We start from the raw sequence: 18,069 nt of genomic DNA, 5'->3' as shown, positions 1-18,069 counted from the left end.
AACATTAGCCAGAATATTGTCTGTAGCATTGTTTAGCCGAACTGCAAAGAGTGTTTCACTAAGAACTGATCCTTGTGGGACCCCTTCTTCTTGGAAAAATGTACAGGATAGTGAATTGCAGTAACGCACCTGAAAGGTTCTATTTTGGAGAAAACTAAATGATTATTGGTAGCTGACCCCGAAGTCCTGTGGCAATACAGATTTTGAAGAATGCCATAGCACCAGGTGGTATCAAAAGCTTTTTCAATATCCAGGCAGACCACGACAGGATGTTCTTTACGGATAAAAGCATTCCTTAGACACTGAATGACTGGGAACAGTTTTGGGGAACATATTGATAAATCTATAGCAGTAGATGTCCTGGTGGGAAAGTGGATATGAGTGTCAGCACCAGTGTTTAACAAGGTGAGATTCTGGTTGTCAAGAAACAGTCTGTCTGTTTTTTGTATTAGTTGATCTATTTAAGGAGCTCTCTAGTTCAAAAAGAGTAAACGGTTGATTGTATGGAAGAGATGCTCTTGTATTGAAGTTTAACTTATATTTTTCTGCATTGGCTTTTACTTGTTTAAAGGCTGGCTCATGTGCCGACGTGGCAGAAGTTTCAGAAAAGCATTCTGATAGGACATTTATGACTTCCACTTGGTAGGAGAAGTCTTTACCTTTCCAACTTATGATGGGTGTTGATTTTGGGAGGGATTTACCATTCAGTTTTTTGATTTGTTCCAAATTTTTGTACTGTCTGTATTTTTGGTAATGGTGGAAGCAAACCGGATCCAAGAGTCTTTTTTCGCCTTTTTCTGCATGTAACAGGCCTTAGTTTTAAGTTTCTTGAAGTTAATCAGGTTGTTAGTTGTTGGGTACTTATGAAACAGATTCCAAGCTTTATTCTGTTCTTTTTTGGCATCACAGCATGAATCATTCCACCAGATATTGACATGTCTGTGAGTACCAATTCTGGTTTTGGGTATAGCACAGGTTGCAGCTGTTATTATCTGTGTAGTAATGTGGTCAGTAACATCATCTATAGCCGTGGTGGCGAACCTATGACATGTGGGTCAGATACTGACCCACGAAGGCTTTGTAAGTAACCCACGTGCCCGCGTTTATTGTAATATTGGCCTACTAATAATTGAAAATATTAAACAATTATAAAATATAAATATGTAATGTCAGATTTATAAAAAAATAAATAAATAAAAATAAAATATATAAATAAAAAATAAAAATCCAAGTGGAATGTGGACGTCGCGCGTCGGCAAACAGTGTTCTATTGTATTAAACTACGCATGTGGGTGACTCGTTACATTGTGACATAAACTTGGTGCGATTTATAGTTGCATTGAAGAACAGAGATGTATCGGGCTAGTACCAAAGTTACCAGCTCGCACTCTCGCAGTATTGGACTAAGAGACAGACTTGACGTATGCGTCTAGGAGTGTTAATAATAAATTGATTATAACTTAATTTTTCTATTGTCAAATTTTCTCATCTACATAACCGATGTAAGTATATTAAGTGGGCCTACGTTTATAAAAGTTCATCTAAAATTATTGCATCCTACATATATAATATATATGTAGGTTATAAAAATATATATATTATATATATTTTTTGCAGGCGTAGCCCTGAACTATGTCAGTGGTTAAAAAAATGAAAACTAACGGTACAAGCTCCAGACCATATCAAACAGAATGGTTTGATAAATATGGCATGATTGAAAAGAAAAACAACTGTTATTTGTAACGAAAAAGTCACCTCTTGTACATTCAATGTAAAAAGAGCCGACCGGGCTAGCCGGGTAGGTAAATTGCCTGCCTGGCAACCCAAAGGTCGCGGGTTCGATTCCCGCCTCGGGCTGGATATCACGATGGTGCCGAACCAACCGGTTGGTTGGATATCCCGGCCACGATACACGAAGGAAGCAAGAAAAAACTGGTTCCTTCGTGATCACATCATACGAAATAAAAAAAAAAAAATGTAAAAAGACATTTTGAAAAGTTGCATTCAAATCTCGGCTTCTCAACAGACGAAGAAAGGAGAGAATATTTTTTACAAAAGAAAAAACAATGATTCACAAACAAGTGTTTTAAAAACTTTTTTGACTCCGAAAAATAACATTACAGCTGCTAGTTTTCAAGTAGCCCATTGCATTGCTCGCCATGGGAAACCTCTTTCAGAAGGAGAGTTTGTAAAACAAGCATTTTTAGAATGTAGTGCTACTCTGTTTTCAGATTTTAAAGAAAAAGACTTGATTATAAAGCGTATAAATGAGTTACCAATAAGTTGCAGTACTATTAAAGATCGAGTAATAGAATTAGAAAGAAATATTTCTTCTCAAATACATAACGACTTAAAGTCTGTAGAAATGTATTTGATTGCTTTAGATGAGAGTACTGATGTTAATGGTTATGCACAACTAGCAGTTTTTGCTCGATATAATGCAGGCAATATAATGAAAGAAGAGTTAATAAAACTAATAACATTGAAAGGAAGGTGTACCGGTCTTGATATTTTTTAAAGAATTTGATAATGCATTTAAAAAAATGGAAATTGACCTACAAAAAATTGTTTCTGTAACAACAGACTGTGCTCCCAATATGGTGGGAAAAAAACATTGATTTTATTCAGCAGCTTAAGCAAAATATTAGACATTCTCTGATAGAATTTCATTGTATAATACACCAGCAAATTCTATGTGTGAAGCAAGGTTTAACAATATTTTCTAATGTAATGCGAGTTGTAATTAAAGTTATTAACTTTATAAACGCAAGAGGTCTTAATAAGCGAGAATTTGCACAATTATTAGAGGAAATTGAATGCCAATATTCTGGGATTTTGACATACAACAATGTTCGATGGCTCAGTTGCGGCCAAGTTCTTAATTGGTTTGTCATTTTATTAGACGAAATAAAGCTCTTTTTGAATGAAAAAAACGAATTTTCAAATATAGATTGGCTAAATGATTTAATGTTCTTATGTGATATCACTCGGCATTTCAATGACCTGAATAAAAAACTTTAGGGACATGGACAAATTGCATTAATGATGTTTGAAAATATCAAAATATTTATGAAAAAACTTGACATCTTTACTAAAGATTTGGAAATGAGCACCATGAAATATTTTCCTCAATTACAAAAACATTTTCAAAACACTAAGGATTTTGAAAATATTCTTGACATTCAAGAAAATGCAATTAAAAAATATTTAACCATTTTGCAAGAAATAAAACAAGCTTTCCATGAGAGATATAATCAATTTAAAAGTTTGGAAAATACATTTCGCTTTATTTTATGCCCACATAAAGCAGAGTATGATACAATGCAGCTAAACGATTTTATGTGGCTAAGTATCACTAACTTAGAAATGGAATTAATTGAATTCCAAAACAGCATAGTGTGGAAAAATAAATTTGAAAACTTGATTTTCGAAGTAGAAGGAAAAATTTCAGAAAGTAATGCAGATAGGCCTAATGAAGATCCCACACTAAAAGTTGAAAATATTATATTAAACGCATGGTATTCTTTACCGAACAATTTTACATGTATGAGGAAACTGGCTAACGCTCTTCTCACAATGTTCGGGTCCACATATTCATGTGAAAAATTGTTTTCCTCAATGAATTTTGTTAAATCTTCCAACAGGAATAAACTTGGAAATGAATTGACTGCAAAATATATTAAAGTAATGAACACGAAGTATGTACCTAATATTAAGAAACTGTCTGAAAGTAAGCAACAACAAATTTCGCATTAAATATACTTTTATCAACTCTATTACACATACTGTATCTGTAATTATGTTAATTATTAATGAAGAATATTTCAAAATAAAAGTGTTTTCTTTTATTCCTTGCTCATTCAAATACTTTGTGCAGAGGCAATACTGGTCATGATGTCACCTGGTGCGGTAAAGGTATCAAATCAAGCTTCGATATTTACTTTTTTTTTAGCTCTTCACTTGCAAAAGTTAAAGTTATAAATCAAAAAGGAAACTAAAACCTTTTTTGGATTATTTCAAAAGTGAGAACCAAAAAGATTCAACTGTCAACTTTATCTCTTAACAAAATGTTTGATGTTTCCAAATAATTGGCACCCTTTTTACCTCCCCCTTTCTAATTGAGGCCACTAACTTATGACTCACGGGCTAGTATTTAAAAAATAAAAATAATTGACCGACTGTTCAAAAAGGTTCGCCATCACTGATCTATAAGGCGCCTCCGTAGCCAGGTGGGAAGGAGCAGCAGTGCGTAGCACACGCTTCTTGATTAGACCCGGGTTCGAGCCCGTCACCACCAAATACGGAGAATGCGGAAAGGTCACGGAATGACCACCGCATATCCCGGAGCAATATGGCCTTCGTTGCTAATGCTCCTAAAAACCAAATAACAAACAAACAAAACAAACTGATCTATAGGCTTTTAATGATTTGGTCATCAAAGGAAGCTGCATCGGTGAACTTGTTCCAATCTTCTTTGTTAAATTTCCATTTTATGCGGCTGGCTATATGTGAGGTTTTGTGTTTGCAGTTTGCAAATAATCGGATAATGTTCACTGTTCAATGGGTTATTTGAAACTAACCACTGAATGACTGGGAACAGTTTTGGGGAACATATTGATAAATCTATAGTAGTAGATGTTCCGGTGGGAAAGTGGATATGGGTAATTGTCAGTATCCATGGTTGCTCCTTTTAGCCCTGAAGGATAGTTTTTCTCCCAGATTATTGGCCCCGCCACATGGAGGCAGGAGCAGTGCCATGAGTGACCAAGTGATAAGAGGTTAGTGTGTTATGTAGATTAGTTCTATATACAAAAATAGAAGAAAGGGGCCTTCCTTTCTTTTGGAAAGCTTGCTTCTTTGTTTAGAAGAGCAGAAAAGAAATAATTTTTGTAAATAAAGACTTAAATTCTCAGTAATCTGCTGATTCTAGAGAAGATGCTTTCTAATTTGCATTTAAACTCGCTTGGCACTCGGGGCCTCCAAGGAGGTACAGCCAGTCGACATCGCTGGACAGTGCAGTGTCGAGTCAGTCTGGTGTGACATAAGCACTGGGAAATCAAAATTGAGAGTAGGAGTGTGTTATAGGCCTAATGATTCTGATGAGTATAATAAAAAAACTGTACAGGAAAATAGAGTGGGCCAGTAAATCAGAGAGTCTTATAATGAGGGATGTTAATTTCCCAGATACTGATTGGAATTTATGGGTTGGTCACTCACACACTAGCAAGGCTTTTGTGGATTTATTGGACGATTGTTTTATACATCAGCATGTTCTGGAGGCAACTAGAGGGAGTAATACTCTTGATTCTAGTGATTCTTCATGCATTAAGAATCTGCAGATAAAGGAACCACTAGGTGGCAGTGATCATAGTGTGCTGAAGGGGGATTTACTCAAAGAGGTAACTACCATGAAGGAAAGGGAAGAGTTTTTGCTTTCGTAAAAGCAACTACAGAAGTCTGAGACTGTATTTAAATTCTATACAGTGTGACCAACTGATGATGTTACCAACAGCAAATTCAAAATGGGAAGCATTCAAAGAATTAATCTTGGAAGCTACTAGGCTTTACATACCAACTAAGAAATATTGTTCAAGGTTTAGGCCTAAATGGATGTCAGATGAACTAATGAGACATGTGGCAGAAGAAAAATGCATGGAATACATATCAATTAATGGGTGATATGGAAGCCTATGATAGATATAAGCTGGTCTGTAACCAAGTCACAAAGGAGGTTAGGCAAGCAAAGGCAGATTATAAGAAATATTTGTCAAAAGGATGCAAAGAAAAATAGCAAAGAGTTCTTTACCTATGTAAACTCTAGAAGGAAGGGGATGAATCAGATTGGTCCACTGGATATCGATGGTTCAACTGTTGATGATCCTGCTCAGGTGGCTAACAAACTAAATGAGTATTTTGCATCTACATTCCCACATGAGGAGTTATTCAGGGAGGGGAATGCCAGAGGTGAATTAAACTATAGCAGTGACTAGATGATTTTGTAATAACTGAGAGGAAAGTGGAGGAGAAATTGTTGAAGATAAACATAAGAAAGGCACCTGGGGTAGATGGGATCTATCCAGTTATATTAAAGGAGGCAGCAAAGGAAGTAAGCAAACCCTTAGCCATAATTCTGAGAGCTTCTTTGGACTCAGGGGAGGTTCCCCATGGACTGGAGATGTGCAAATGCGACCCCAAATTCACAAAGGAGGAACAAAGGGCAACACAAGTAGGTATAGACCTGTTAGTTTAACTTCTGTTCCAGGGAAATTAATGGAGGCACTGGTTAAAAAACTTGCAGGATCATCTAGACAACACTTCAGTTATAGCTCGGACACAGCATGGGTTTGTTAAGGGGAAAGTCTTGTCTGACTAATTTGATTGGATACTATGATGTTGTCACAAAGGAACTGGATGCAAAGAATAACTTTGATATCATGTATTTGGATCTTAGAAAGGCCTTTGATACTGTTGCACATAGAAGACTGCTGTACAAATTGGAGCAGTGTGGCACTGGAGGCAAATTGCTGCTGTGGATAAAGAGATGGTTGAGTGGGAGAAGACAGAGCGTGGTAATCAATGGACACTGCTCTTTGTGGACTAATGTTATTAATGGAGTCCCTCAGGGTTCAGTATTAGGTCCATTGTTGTCTTCTGTATTTATAAATGATATTGATGATGGTATATCAGGCTTAATGTCCAAGTTTGCAGACGATACAAAGGTTGGCAGAGTTGTTAATGATACTAATGACAGTATGCTGCTGCAACAGGATCTAGAAAAGTTGAGCATATGGGGTGAGAGGTGGCACGTGAAGTTTAACATTGACAAATGTAAAGTACTACATATGGGAAGCAGTAACCCCAGAGTAAAGTATCAACTCAATTAGAATACATTAACAGTGGTAGAGAATGAAAAGAACCTGGGGGTAATTGTGCAGGCAAATATGAAGTTTTCTGAGCAGTGCAGACGGTCTGCAAGAGTAGCTCATGGTGTCTTGTCAATGATAAAGAGGAATTTTTCTAGCAGGGATAAGGAGGTGATTATCCCTTTGTATAAGGCAATGGTCAGGCCACACCTTGAGTACTGTATACAGGTCTGGAGTCCTCATTTTAAGAAGGTTGTAGAGCTGTTGGAACGAGTACAGAGAAGGGCAACAAAATTAGTGAATGGAATAAAGGGTTGCTCTTACGAAGAAAGGCTTAAGTTTTTGCACAAAAGCTCAAAAATACCATGTCATGCGAGATTTCCCAAAATTCTCAAACTGTTTTAGAGCTAAACCGTTTTATATAAGTACCATGTTGTGCGAGGATTGCTGCAATTTATCAACTGCGTTAGAGCAAAACTGTTGTAGAAGTACCGTTTTATACGGGGGTCACACACACACACATTCAAAGAAAATGCATCACCCCTTAAAATTATAATTGTAGTCCAAATAACGTTAAGTATATGGCAATATTTCTTACAGGATGTTCTTCCCATCATATTGCTTATAGACTGTCTTCTAATCAGTCGACAGCGAGTAGATTTCTTTCCAAACTCAAGAATACTGGTTCTGCTGATAGGAAAAGAACTGGACACAAACAAGTCTCTATACCAAAACAGGACCATGTTTTGAAGCACTTATGCCTTGAGAACCGTAAAGCTTCTTTGTCTGAGCTGAAAAGAGAATGGGAAGAACATACAGGAGTGGTAGGAAGTGCAGTAACAGTCAGAAGATGCCTCTTCAAAAATGGACTTGTAGCACGTCGCCCTAAGAAGAAGCCCCTCCACACACAAAAAATGAAAAAGGCCCAGTTAATTTGGTGTAAGGAGCATGTCAAATGGACCCCCTGAGCAGTGGAAGTCAGTTATTTTCTTGGATGAGAAGAAATTCAACCTGCATGGCTCTGATGGGAGAGAAATGATTCACCGTAGACATGGTGAAGAATATCATCCAGACTGTATGGTGTCTACAGTGAAATACCCTACCAGCCAAATGATATGGGTGTGCATTTCATATAGTGGAGTAGATCACCTGTATTTTATAAAAGGTTCTGTAAATGCCAATGGATACCTAGCTATATTGGAAGGCAAATTGCTGCCAACCATTAGAGACCATTTCAACCTGCCAAGTAACTGCATCTTTCAGGACGACTCTGCTCTTTGTCATCGGGTGAAAAGTGTAAGTAGGCACTTCTGTAGTTACTTTAGCTTCATTTCTGCATTAGGGATTTGACAGTAATGTGTTTACATTTGTTACAGGTGAAAAAATGGTTGGAAGAATGGTCCATTACAACTCTTAGCTTGTCAGGAAACAGCCCAGACCTGAATGCTATAGAGAACTGTTGGCATAGTGTGGAATCTGCAGTTGCCAGAAAGAAACAAAAGCCTTCGTGAACTTCGGGAAGCCATAATTCATGTTTGGAACCACGAACTATCAATTGATTATCTTCAGAAATTGATCTTGCTAATGCCTCGATGGTGGGCTGCTGTGATCAGGACCAGAGGCGGTTCAACTAAATATTAGTTTTCATTTTGTTTTCCATTTAAAATGATAAACTGAAGCAAACTGAGGGCTTCTGATAATATTTCAGCCATAATTGTTGTGTTCACCAAAACTGTTGTATAAAGGTTGCAAATGCTCATTTCGGAATAATTTGAGAGCACCATCAAATATTACTTAGCCTTAACTATTAATAAATATCATTTGTTTATATATCTATTTGTGACACTAGTCATTAATGTAACATACCATCGCAAAAAAGGGTTAGAAGTGTGAAATTCCTAGGCGATGCACTTTCTTTGAACACCAGTGTATATATAAAATGCACATAGGTTATTTCTTGTGGCTCTTGCTCTTCTTCCGGAATAGTGATTTCTTCCAGGTGGAGGAATAGGGAGTTCCGGCCTTATTGTGAATGGCAGGTTGGGGAATTTTATTTTAACTCTATTTTTCCTTGAAAATCCCTTAGTATTTGTGAGGCAAAAATAATCTTCGAGGTGACTTGTTGGTTCTCACCAGATCGTTGGAACAGCAAAAGGCATTTTAGAATTGTTTGCCTTCATCCATTCAGTCAGATTTACATAGCATATTATGCAGCACATATGCGGTGCCCACCTTTTATCCTGATCTCCCATGTGACAACCAAAATAAAAATAATAAGCTTGTTTCGCCCTGTCTATAACTGAGTAATTAATACATGTTGCAACTGCACTGTAAATTGTCCACAAACAAAGCAAAAACTGTTTGGTGAATTAACACATGCATGCCGTTTTCGCTCCATTTCACGAGTTTTCACAAGATCGAAATGGAACTTTAAAACACCACAACCTACCACAAGATCTTACAAATCTAAAACTAACCAAAAAATGCGCATTTAAGGGCTAAAGACAGCTTGTAGACAAGTTGTCTTTCACAGAGGCACCTGGCCACCGGAAATATAGGAGGATCAAAACGTGCTACCGCATAACAAGAATTAGAGCAATATAACTCAGAGCTGCCACTCCTCAGGGCCATAAAACTTAAAAGCGGTACAGTCAGTCCTCGTATAACACATGTTTACACTACACGAATTCGATCATACACAATTTATAAATAGGGGAACGATATCATATATAACACTAACCGAATTCGCTTATGCACGATTCACCTTTTTGTGTTGTCAAGAAATGGCTGTCAAATGCGGAATCACCCCAACTGAGCTCAACATGATAGGAATGAAGAGAAGATTCTGAAAATGTATTTGTTTTTTATATCAGTGAAGGAGAAACACATTTCACCATAATAAAGTAAAAACCCACACAATTCCAGCTATCGGTATTATCGCAAATGCCATTAGATCGAGTTTACTACCAGTTTATAACAGATTCCACTAGCAGAAATGCAACTGGAAATTGTTTTTATTGTTTTATGGTAGTAACCCCCAGAAATGTGCTTTAGTAAAATGTGAGGTGCTAATAGTGTATCTCTGCCTTTATGGTGTTGTTTATTCAGTTGCTACACGTGCACAGCTTTGTTTATGTGTATCAAGCGTGCCTCCTCATTTTGTAATTGTGATTTATTCCCTAAAAATGAGTGAAATACTTAAAAGGTGTGAAAAGAAAGCATCCTAGTGAAGACACTACAGATCAGAGAGAAAAAGAAAAGCAATATCGATAAACAGAGGCGGACTGGGTCAAAAATTCTTACCCAGGAAAATTTGTAGTGGCCTCACTATGGTTTATGGCCAAAATCACACCAGCCTCCATCCCACCGGGGTTTCCCCAGTAAGGCTTATGGCCAGTATGCCATTGTTGATAGCGAAAAAACATGAAACTGTGAAATGTTTTGAGCAAAATGAAAGACCATGTGATATTGCACGTGCTACAGGCCTAAATGAGGCAATGCCAAGAATTAGAAAGAATGCAGAGAAAATAAAAACTTTCATAGCAGGAACAACTCAAAGTGTAATTAAAATCCATTAGATCAAGACACAAAGAGTTGGAAGGGATGGAACGGCTGTCATCTGTTTCGATAGAAAATCAAACAAAAAACAAGTTTGCTTACGATGGAAGCAAAAGCATTAGCAATATTTTATTACGTAATAGTCTTGATAAAATACGTAAGTATTTTATTACGATTATTTATTGTGTTTGGTAATGTTTTAGTTACAAATGTGTGTTCGATCTTGGGTGGTCGGCACCTAACCCTACTTTTCCCATAGGGCCTGTTGTTTATATTGCACAGTTTTGCATTGCAAAAGGGTTTCTAGGAACACAACTATCGTTCTATAAAAGGACTGACTGTATTAGTATAGCATTAAACAACACATATGTCTCTTTTGTTACAAAATATTCAACTGGAAAAGGTACAGAGTGTGATGTTTGGCGATTTCATTGATTTTGAAGCTATTTTATATTTTGTAAAAAATGTGATGTGATAGAAACTTTTTTACTGTCATATTCGTAATCAGCACATACAAATTAACAAAAAATGCTTACTTTTCCTCATGTTAGCAAAACCTTCTTGACCAGTGTAATTGAAATATATTTTTTTTTATTTTGTATCTGAAGTGTTCTGATTTCATGTCATAAGCTTATAATACTGCTGCATATGATTATTTTTGAATAAAATTTTTCTTCTGATCATTAAACATTGACTATTTGAATTACTGTGTTCTTATTAATAGTAGTTAAGTTTTTGCAAAGTTCAGCAAAGTCCTTTAGTCAATTATTGCTGTAAGCATAGGTAACTATGTTCACGAAATTCTACACAGGAAAAAATGTGTGGGGGAAAAAAACATCCAAACAGCATTTCAATTACACAATGTCTTAGCAATCAAATTCCAAAAAAAAAAAAAAAAAAAAAAAAATAGAATACTAGTGCTACAATAATAATCTGAACCAAAATTACCTACCCTTCTTCCTTCTGTCCAAACAATTCTCCTTCCTCTACAGTATCTGGCAGTCGGTACCTGTGAGTTTCAGGTAGTAGAAGTACAAAAAGGCCACTGATAATGGAAAGACTACCATAAATTGCAAATGGAACAGCAGGATGAGTAGCACGACCCTGTAATTAAAAAGTAAAAAATATATATAGTATGGATAGAATGAGTAGGAGTGACAAATATGTAGATATAGGTAAATTGTGTTTTAAAAGTTAAAAAGGTTATATGACATTTGCACCTATGTGTGCTAAGCAGCATCAAAGGATACAAAAGTATATATTTAAGCGTGAAGTAATAAAGTTAGAGACAAAGTGCAAACAGGTGGAAATGTAAAGAACACAAGGTGTCAAAACTAGTAGGAAATAGAAAAATTAAGGTGGAAGATAGGAAAAGAGTGTGAAGAATCTAAAAGATGCATTTAATTATCTGAAGTTAAAGGCTGAATTAATATGCCAATTAGAAGGAAAGAAGTTGTAAGGGAGAAAATATAATGATTAATAAATTGCAAAGTGATAGCAAGCATCAAATCTATATCAGTTCATCTATATCAACTGGATGTACTTATTTTGATTTTATGTTTTTCTTAATTAACAGCATAACACCTCCTCCCTTCCTATCCTGTCTATCCTTTCTGACATACTAAATATGTAATTTAGTATGTCAAAAATAGATAAAGAAGCAGACAAATGGTATAGGGACAGGAAATAAGTCATGGTAAGGGAAAGGAAAAGTAGTGAAACAGAAGATGGCCTAGAAGAAGGAAAGTAGAAGTGTCCATATTGCCCTCATGTTGCACTAATAGCTCTATGGACAGAAGAACAAAGCGTAGACAGTGAAAACAAAGTAAAGAGAAGAATTGAAAGGATATTTGTGAAAGCTAGAGGTGTAAAGACCCAATCTCTTAGAGAGGGTCTCTGGCTGAGAGAGAGATAGTAGAAGATAATACCAAATGCCTGTAATATATAATGTGTTTTGGAAAAAAAATAAATAAAAAAATAAAAAAAATTGTACCCGAAAATATATAGCCAAAAATAAAAACTGAAGTAATTTAAAATTAGAATACAGACAAATATTCAATTGTGAATGAGACAGCATAGAAAAATAAATATCCTGAATTTCTGAGAATTGTAGCATTTTTCCTTAAAGGCAGGAAAATACAGCAGAACTATAAAATACCAGTAGTTCATATATATTAATTCCAACTTCCCACTACTTCACAAATGTGCCAACTTGTCTGGTAATGTTCTATGTCAGATTTCATCTACTGTTTCATCTAACAGAAATACTGCCATCAGCTATAATCAAGTCTGTCATCATTTAAAGTGAGTACATCTAAGCTCTAGGCAGTGCACCTGTTGGCTTTCCCCTCTTCATCAAAGCCTATCCATATCCAGACAGCCAGCCCCACATACAACTCCAAATGATACTGACCCACAAACATTGCCTTCCTCAACAACAGACAACCACCAACGTGGCTGCTCAGCTTCTAATCTCACAGCTGGCTCAAATCATATGCAGGAGAACTTCAGCAACTGTTAAAATGCTTGTTGGCACAATCAACCCAGACTTCCTACAAATGACCAGGAGAGACCTTCAGCAAGTCACATAGAATTTTAATTACAGGCATTCACTACCTGAGCCTGATCTGCTGTTGTGCTGTCCCTGATGTTTTCTTTCCAAAGAGTCCCTATCTACTTCAGATAAGTAGATGGGACACCTCCTGCATGAGCAATTTATGGCCCATTTCAGAAACATATGTTGGCTGACAAGCCAACTATTTGTGAACATTTTTGCTCTAATATATATGTGAATAGCTGTGCATCCTGTCCATCTTAGAATGTTGTCACTGGCAACCTACTAATTCTGTCCCCTCATGCTCTTTAACAATCATTCACACTAACCATCCTGCCCTCCCTCCCCTCAATGGCTGACCTAGTGAGATGGCAGTTTCACCACTGAGTTATGCTAACGAAAGTGCAAAAATCACACAGATTCACATTGTATATTTTCGAACTCATCAATCACAGATGAAATTAATATTAGTAATGGCCATATGGTGCAAGGAAGCCTAAGGCTTATGCTGTACCAGCCTAAAAAAATAAAAAATAAAATAAAAAATAATAATAATAAAATTGCATTTCCCTCCTCCCATAGGTAACTATCCTGCTGACCTTTGAATTTTCCCAAACTGTCAACCTGTCACCAATCTGCCAAACTGTCACCCATGTAGGTAATTTACTGACTAAAATAAAACTTCCTGCAATCCAGTCTTTGGTCCTTGAGGTTGTCACAGACATTCTCTCAGATATGCCAGACAAGCAGTACTTACTACCTGGGAGTTTAAAACGCTGATGGAACTGATATTCAGGTGACACTCAAGTCAAATGGACCCAATTTTGGCGAAGTCCGGATGGTCTGTGACAGCCAAATCCTCTGCTTGCACCTTCATGCTGGTGGGACTGTTAGTAATCCTGGGTATAACCCCCATGCACAAGAACACTGTGGGCAACCACCCAGGTGTTAACCGACATAAGCAGGGGTCTAGGTGTAGCACCCACACCAAATGGAGGAATGCCACCCCTCTGTATTACCAGGCAATACTAGGTGGTAGATGACTCTCATCAACCAGTGCAATACCACCACTTTGCTTATTGGATGCTTGAAGTGGTGGTATGTTTAGTCTCCTGAGCTAAGTTCTGGTCAACCCTTCCCCATCTCTTCCATCATGCAGTATAACTGATGACTTTTGAGGTTATGATGGACATCATGGCAAGATCCAATCTTCTTTACATTTCAAGCGAACAGCTCTAAAATAGTGTTCGCAGGCCAGCTGCTACTTAGTACACCATACCAAACCTATTGGTAACTCTTTAGGAGGCTTCCGTATCAGCTAGTTTATAATCTTGCTACCTCTACTCTGCCAAATAGTGACTGGAGGGAATCTGAGTAGTGTGTGTGCGGGGGGGGGGGGGGGAGAATTGTCGAAGCCATGTTATGTCAAGGATCTGGGTATATTCTTACCATGTACATGGCTTATCCAAAAATTTCATTACTTCATACAGCATGTCCACCCTCAATTTTTTTTACTATTGAATACACCATGAATTGTCAAACTAATAGAGTAAACTTATCTGCGAAAAGAGCTAAACCTCCCAAACACTTCCTAGTTCATTTCACAAATATATACGTGGTCTCAATTCTAAACTCAACGGTTTCCATTTCCACTTGCAGTCTGCCAAACCCCATTTACTTTTTCTGGCAGAATCTCAGTCATCGGTTGATTCAACTACTGCTCATCTCAGTTGCCCAAATTATTCGCTGTATGCTTCCTTTCGCCTCAAAGGTGGTACTTGTGAGTATGTCTGTTCCGATATTCCCTGTCAGAGACTTGGTAATTTGAAATCTCCTCTTTTCGATCTTCTCTGGCTTAAAATCTCTCTACCTCATTCTGTGAAATTCATCTACTGTCTCTACCATTCTCCCAACTCCACTAATCACTCAGAGCTCTTTGACTTCCTCTCTTTGCAATTTGACATTCTCCAGTCCAACTTTCCTAACAGTGAAGTAATTTTCCTTGGTGATTTTAATGTTCACTACTCCAGCTGGCTTCCGTTTTCTAGTCACACCGACCAAGCTGGTCGAGATGCTGAGGCTTTTGCAACTACTAATTACCTTGCACAGATTGTTCATTTACATACAAGAAAACCAGACAATACTAACATACACCCAACACGCTTTATCTTTTTCTCACAAACAACCCTTCTAAGTACACAGTCGAAGTGAGTGGTCCTTTAGGCACTTCAAATCACAACTTGGAGATTGTCTCTTCTCCAATGGAGCCTTTATCTCATGGCTATTCCCAACCTCGTGTTGTTTGGCATTACAAGAATGCAAAATGGGATGACCTGCGAGATTTCTTTTCTTCTTTTCTTTTGTCCGATTACTGTTTCAAAACTTCTAATGTCAACATTTGCTCAGATTATATCAGTGAAATTATTCTTGTAGGAATGGAATCCTTTATCCCACACTCCACTTTAAAATCTCATCCTTTATCTAAACTTTGGTTTTCCAATAAATGTGCTAAGGCTGTTCAAGAGAAAAATGTTGCATATTGTAATTGGCTTGTTTCCAATTCTTCAGTTTCATTTTCTGCCTACACCAAAGTTTGCAACGATTGTAAAGCAGTTATTAATCAGTCCAAACTAGATTTTGAACAGGCTAAGAGTAGAAAACTTGCTTCTTGCCCTAATGGTAGCGGAGCATTCTGGTCTCTTGCCAAAGCTATTAGCCGCAACTTTTGCCCATCTCTGCTCCCACCTCTGTCAGAATCAGATGGTTCTATTGTCACTTCAGCCAAGAATAAAGCTGACTTGCTAGCCTCCCATTTTTCTTCCAACTCATGCATTAATGATCTTGGTAAAACACCTCCCACCATTCCCAACACACTCCATTCAATGCCACCTGTGGTCTTCCATCAAAAGGACTTCAGAAGGATTTTGACGAATCTCAATGCTAAAAAAGCTCCAGATCCTGATGGTATTTCTCCACTTGTTCTCAAAACCTGTACTCCCACACTTACTCCTGTTCTTTGTCACTTTTTTTCACTTTCTTATTCCAAAGGTGTTTTTCCTTCTGCTGTGAAATTTGCTCATATCCACCCAGTTCCTAAAAAGGGTGACAAGTTCCTCCCATCCAATTATCATCCCATTGCAATTACTTCTACTCTTTCTGAAGTAATGGAGAAATCAATTAACCGCCAACTCTTAAACTATCTAGAAACCCTCCATCTGATCAATGATCGCCAGTATGGATTTCGTCAGTGTCGATTCACTGGTGATATTCTAACTTGTGTTACCATTTATGGACAAATTCAATGGAAAAGTTTGGTGAAACATAAGCAGTTGCTCTTGACATCTCAAATCAAAGGCTTTCGATTGTGTTTGGCATAAAGGTCTTCTAAACAAACTTCCATCTTATGGTTTGCTAACTGTTTTTTGTAATTGGTTATCCAGTTTTCTCTCTGATCGCTCACTGAGAGTAATGGTAAATGGCTCTCTGTCTTAACTTCTCCACTAATGCTGGTGTCCCCCAAGGTTCAGTTCTTTTCCCCACTCTTTTCCTCTTGTATATTAATGACCTTCATCCATTGACTGTAAATTCTATCCATAGTTTTGCCGATGATAGCACATTGCATTCCACTTTCGATTTTGAGAAACCTTGCCCTGCTCAATCAGCTTCAACTTCTCGAATATCCACTGCCAATTCCTTAAATGCCAATCTCCAGGTAATTCTCCAGTGGGGCATAGACAACTTAAATGGTGCTTCCGTAGCCAGATGGGCAGGAGCAGCAGTGCGTAGCACACGCTTCTTGATTAGACCGGGGTTCAAGCCCGTGACCACCAAATACGGAGGATGCAGAAAGGTCAGTCAATGACCACCGCATATCCCTGGAGCAATATGGCCTTAGTTGCTAATGCTCCTAAAAACCAAATAACAACAACAACTTAATTGATGTCAATCCTTCTAAAACTCAGTCTTGTCATATATCTCACAAAAAGGATTCATCTGCTCCTGTGCTTATCTAGTGACATTCTGATTTCTAGGAAAAATGATATCTCTTTTGGGGATTACCCTGACTTCTAATCTCTCTTGACACATGCACATTACAAATATTTCTTCCTCCGCATCTAAAAAACTTGGTTTTCTCTTTCACTCTCGGCATTACTTTTCTTCCAAACAGCTGTTCACTCTGTACAAATCACAAATCCGCCCTACCATGGAATATTGTTCCCACATCTTGGGCAGTGCCCCCACTCCCAGGCTTCTAGATTCCATTCAGAAGAGGGCAGTTAGGTTAATTAATGACCCATCTCTCTCTCCACTCTCTGTCTCATAGATGTTCTGTTTCTGCTGCATGCCTTTTCTACAGATACTTCCATAGGCACTGTTCTTCTGAATTGGCTTCTATAATTCCCGCTCTCTCTTTCAAAACAGTCTGAACACATGCCGCCACCAGCCAACATCCATTTACTGTCCAACTTCAAACTCTAAAACCAACTTTTCATCTTTCTCATTTATTTATTCAACTGCAGTATTCTGGAACAACCTTCCTTCATATGTATTTCCTGAAAATTGCAGTCTACAGAAGTTCGAGTCTAATGTCAATAAATATCTTCTCTCGTCTTCTCAACCTCCAACCCAAGCACGGTACTAAGTACTATAGGTTCTAAACCTCTCATGTTTGGGGTTTTTCATAAAAAAAAAAAAGTCTCAACATTTCTCCCCATACCTTGAATTTGATGCCCCTAGTTGTAGGATCATTTATAACCGTGAAAATTTCATCCTCATTCATTTTACTATTGACTCTCAGAGCCTTAAACACCTCGATTAAGTCTCCTCTAAGGTGCCTTGTTTCCAAGCTGTGCAACCCGCATATTCAGAGTCTTTCCTCATGAGGATATCCTTTTGCCAATTTCACCAGGCGAGTTATCTGTCTCTGGACCCTTTCACGAAGCTCTATATCTGTTTTTTTAGGTGCAGTCTCCATGCTTGAATACAGTATTCCAAGTGTGGTGTAACAATAACCTTATATAATGTGATTATGACATCCTTATCTCTTCTAGCAAATGTTCGATAAATCATCAGGATACCGTGTGCCTTCCTTGC

The 18,069-nt window shown here is 37.5% G+C and overlaps 1 protein-coding gene across 1 annotated transcript in view; it reads right to left on the bottom strand.

The window, feature by feature from the left end:
• The window catches only part of LOC150091274 (organic cation transporter protein-like), a 212,738-nt gene that overhangs the window by 9,291 nt on the left and 185,378 nt on the right, over positions 1 to 18,069 (bottom strand). The window contains exon 10 of the mRNA XM_090383043.1: positions 11,374 to 11,525. Within this exon, the coding sequence (XP_090239169.1) occupies positions 11,374 to 11,525 (152 nt within the window). The remainder of the gene's footprint in view (positions 1 to 11,373; positions 11,526 to 18,069) is intronic.

Source organism: Mastigoproctus giganteus, chromosome 1 (assembly GCF_048544385.1).
Source record: "Mastigoproctus giganteus isolate SK-2022 chromosome 1, ASM4854438v1, whole genome shotgun sequence".
In the NCBI taxonomy this organism is placed as follows: Eukaryota; Metazoa; Arthropoda; class Arachnida; order Uropygi; family Thelyphonidae; genus Mastigoproctus; species Mastigoproctus giganteus.
Note: the sequence above shows the minus strand (reverse complement) of the source record. Positions and strands in the feature narration are given on the sequence as shown.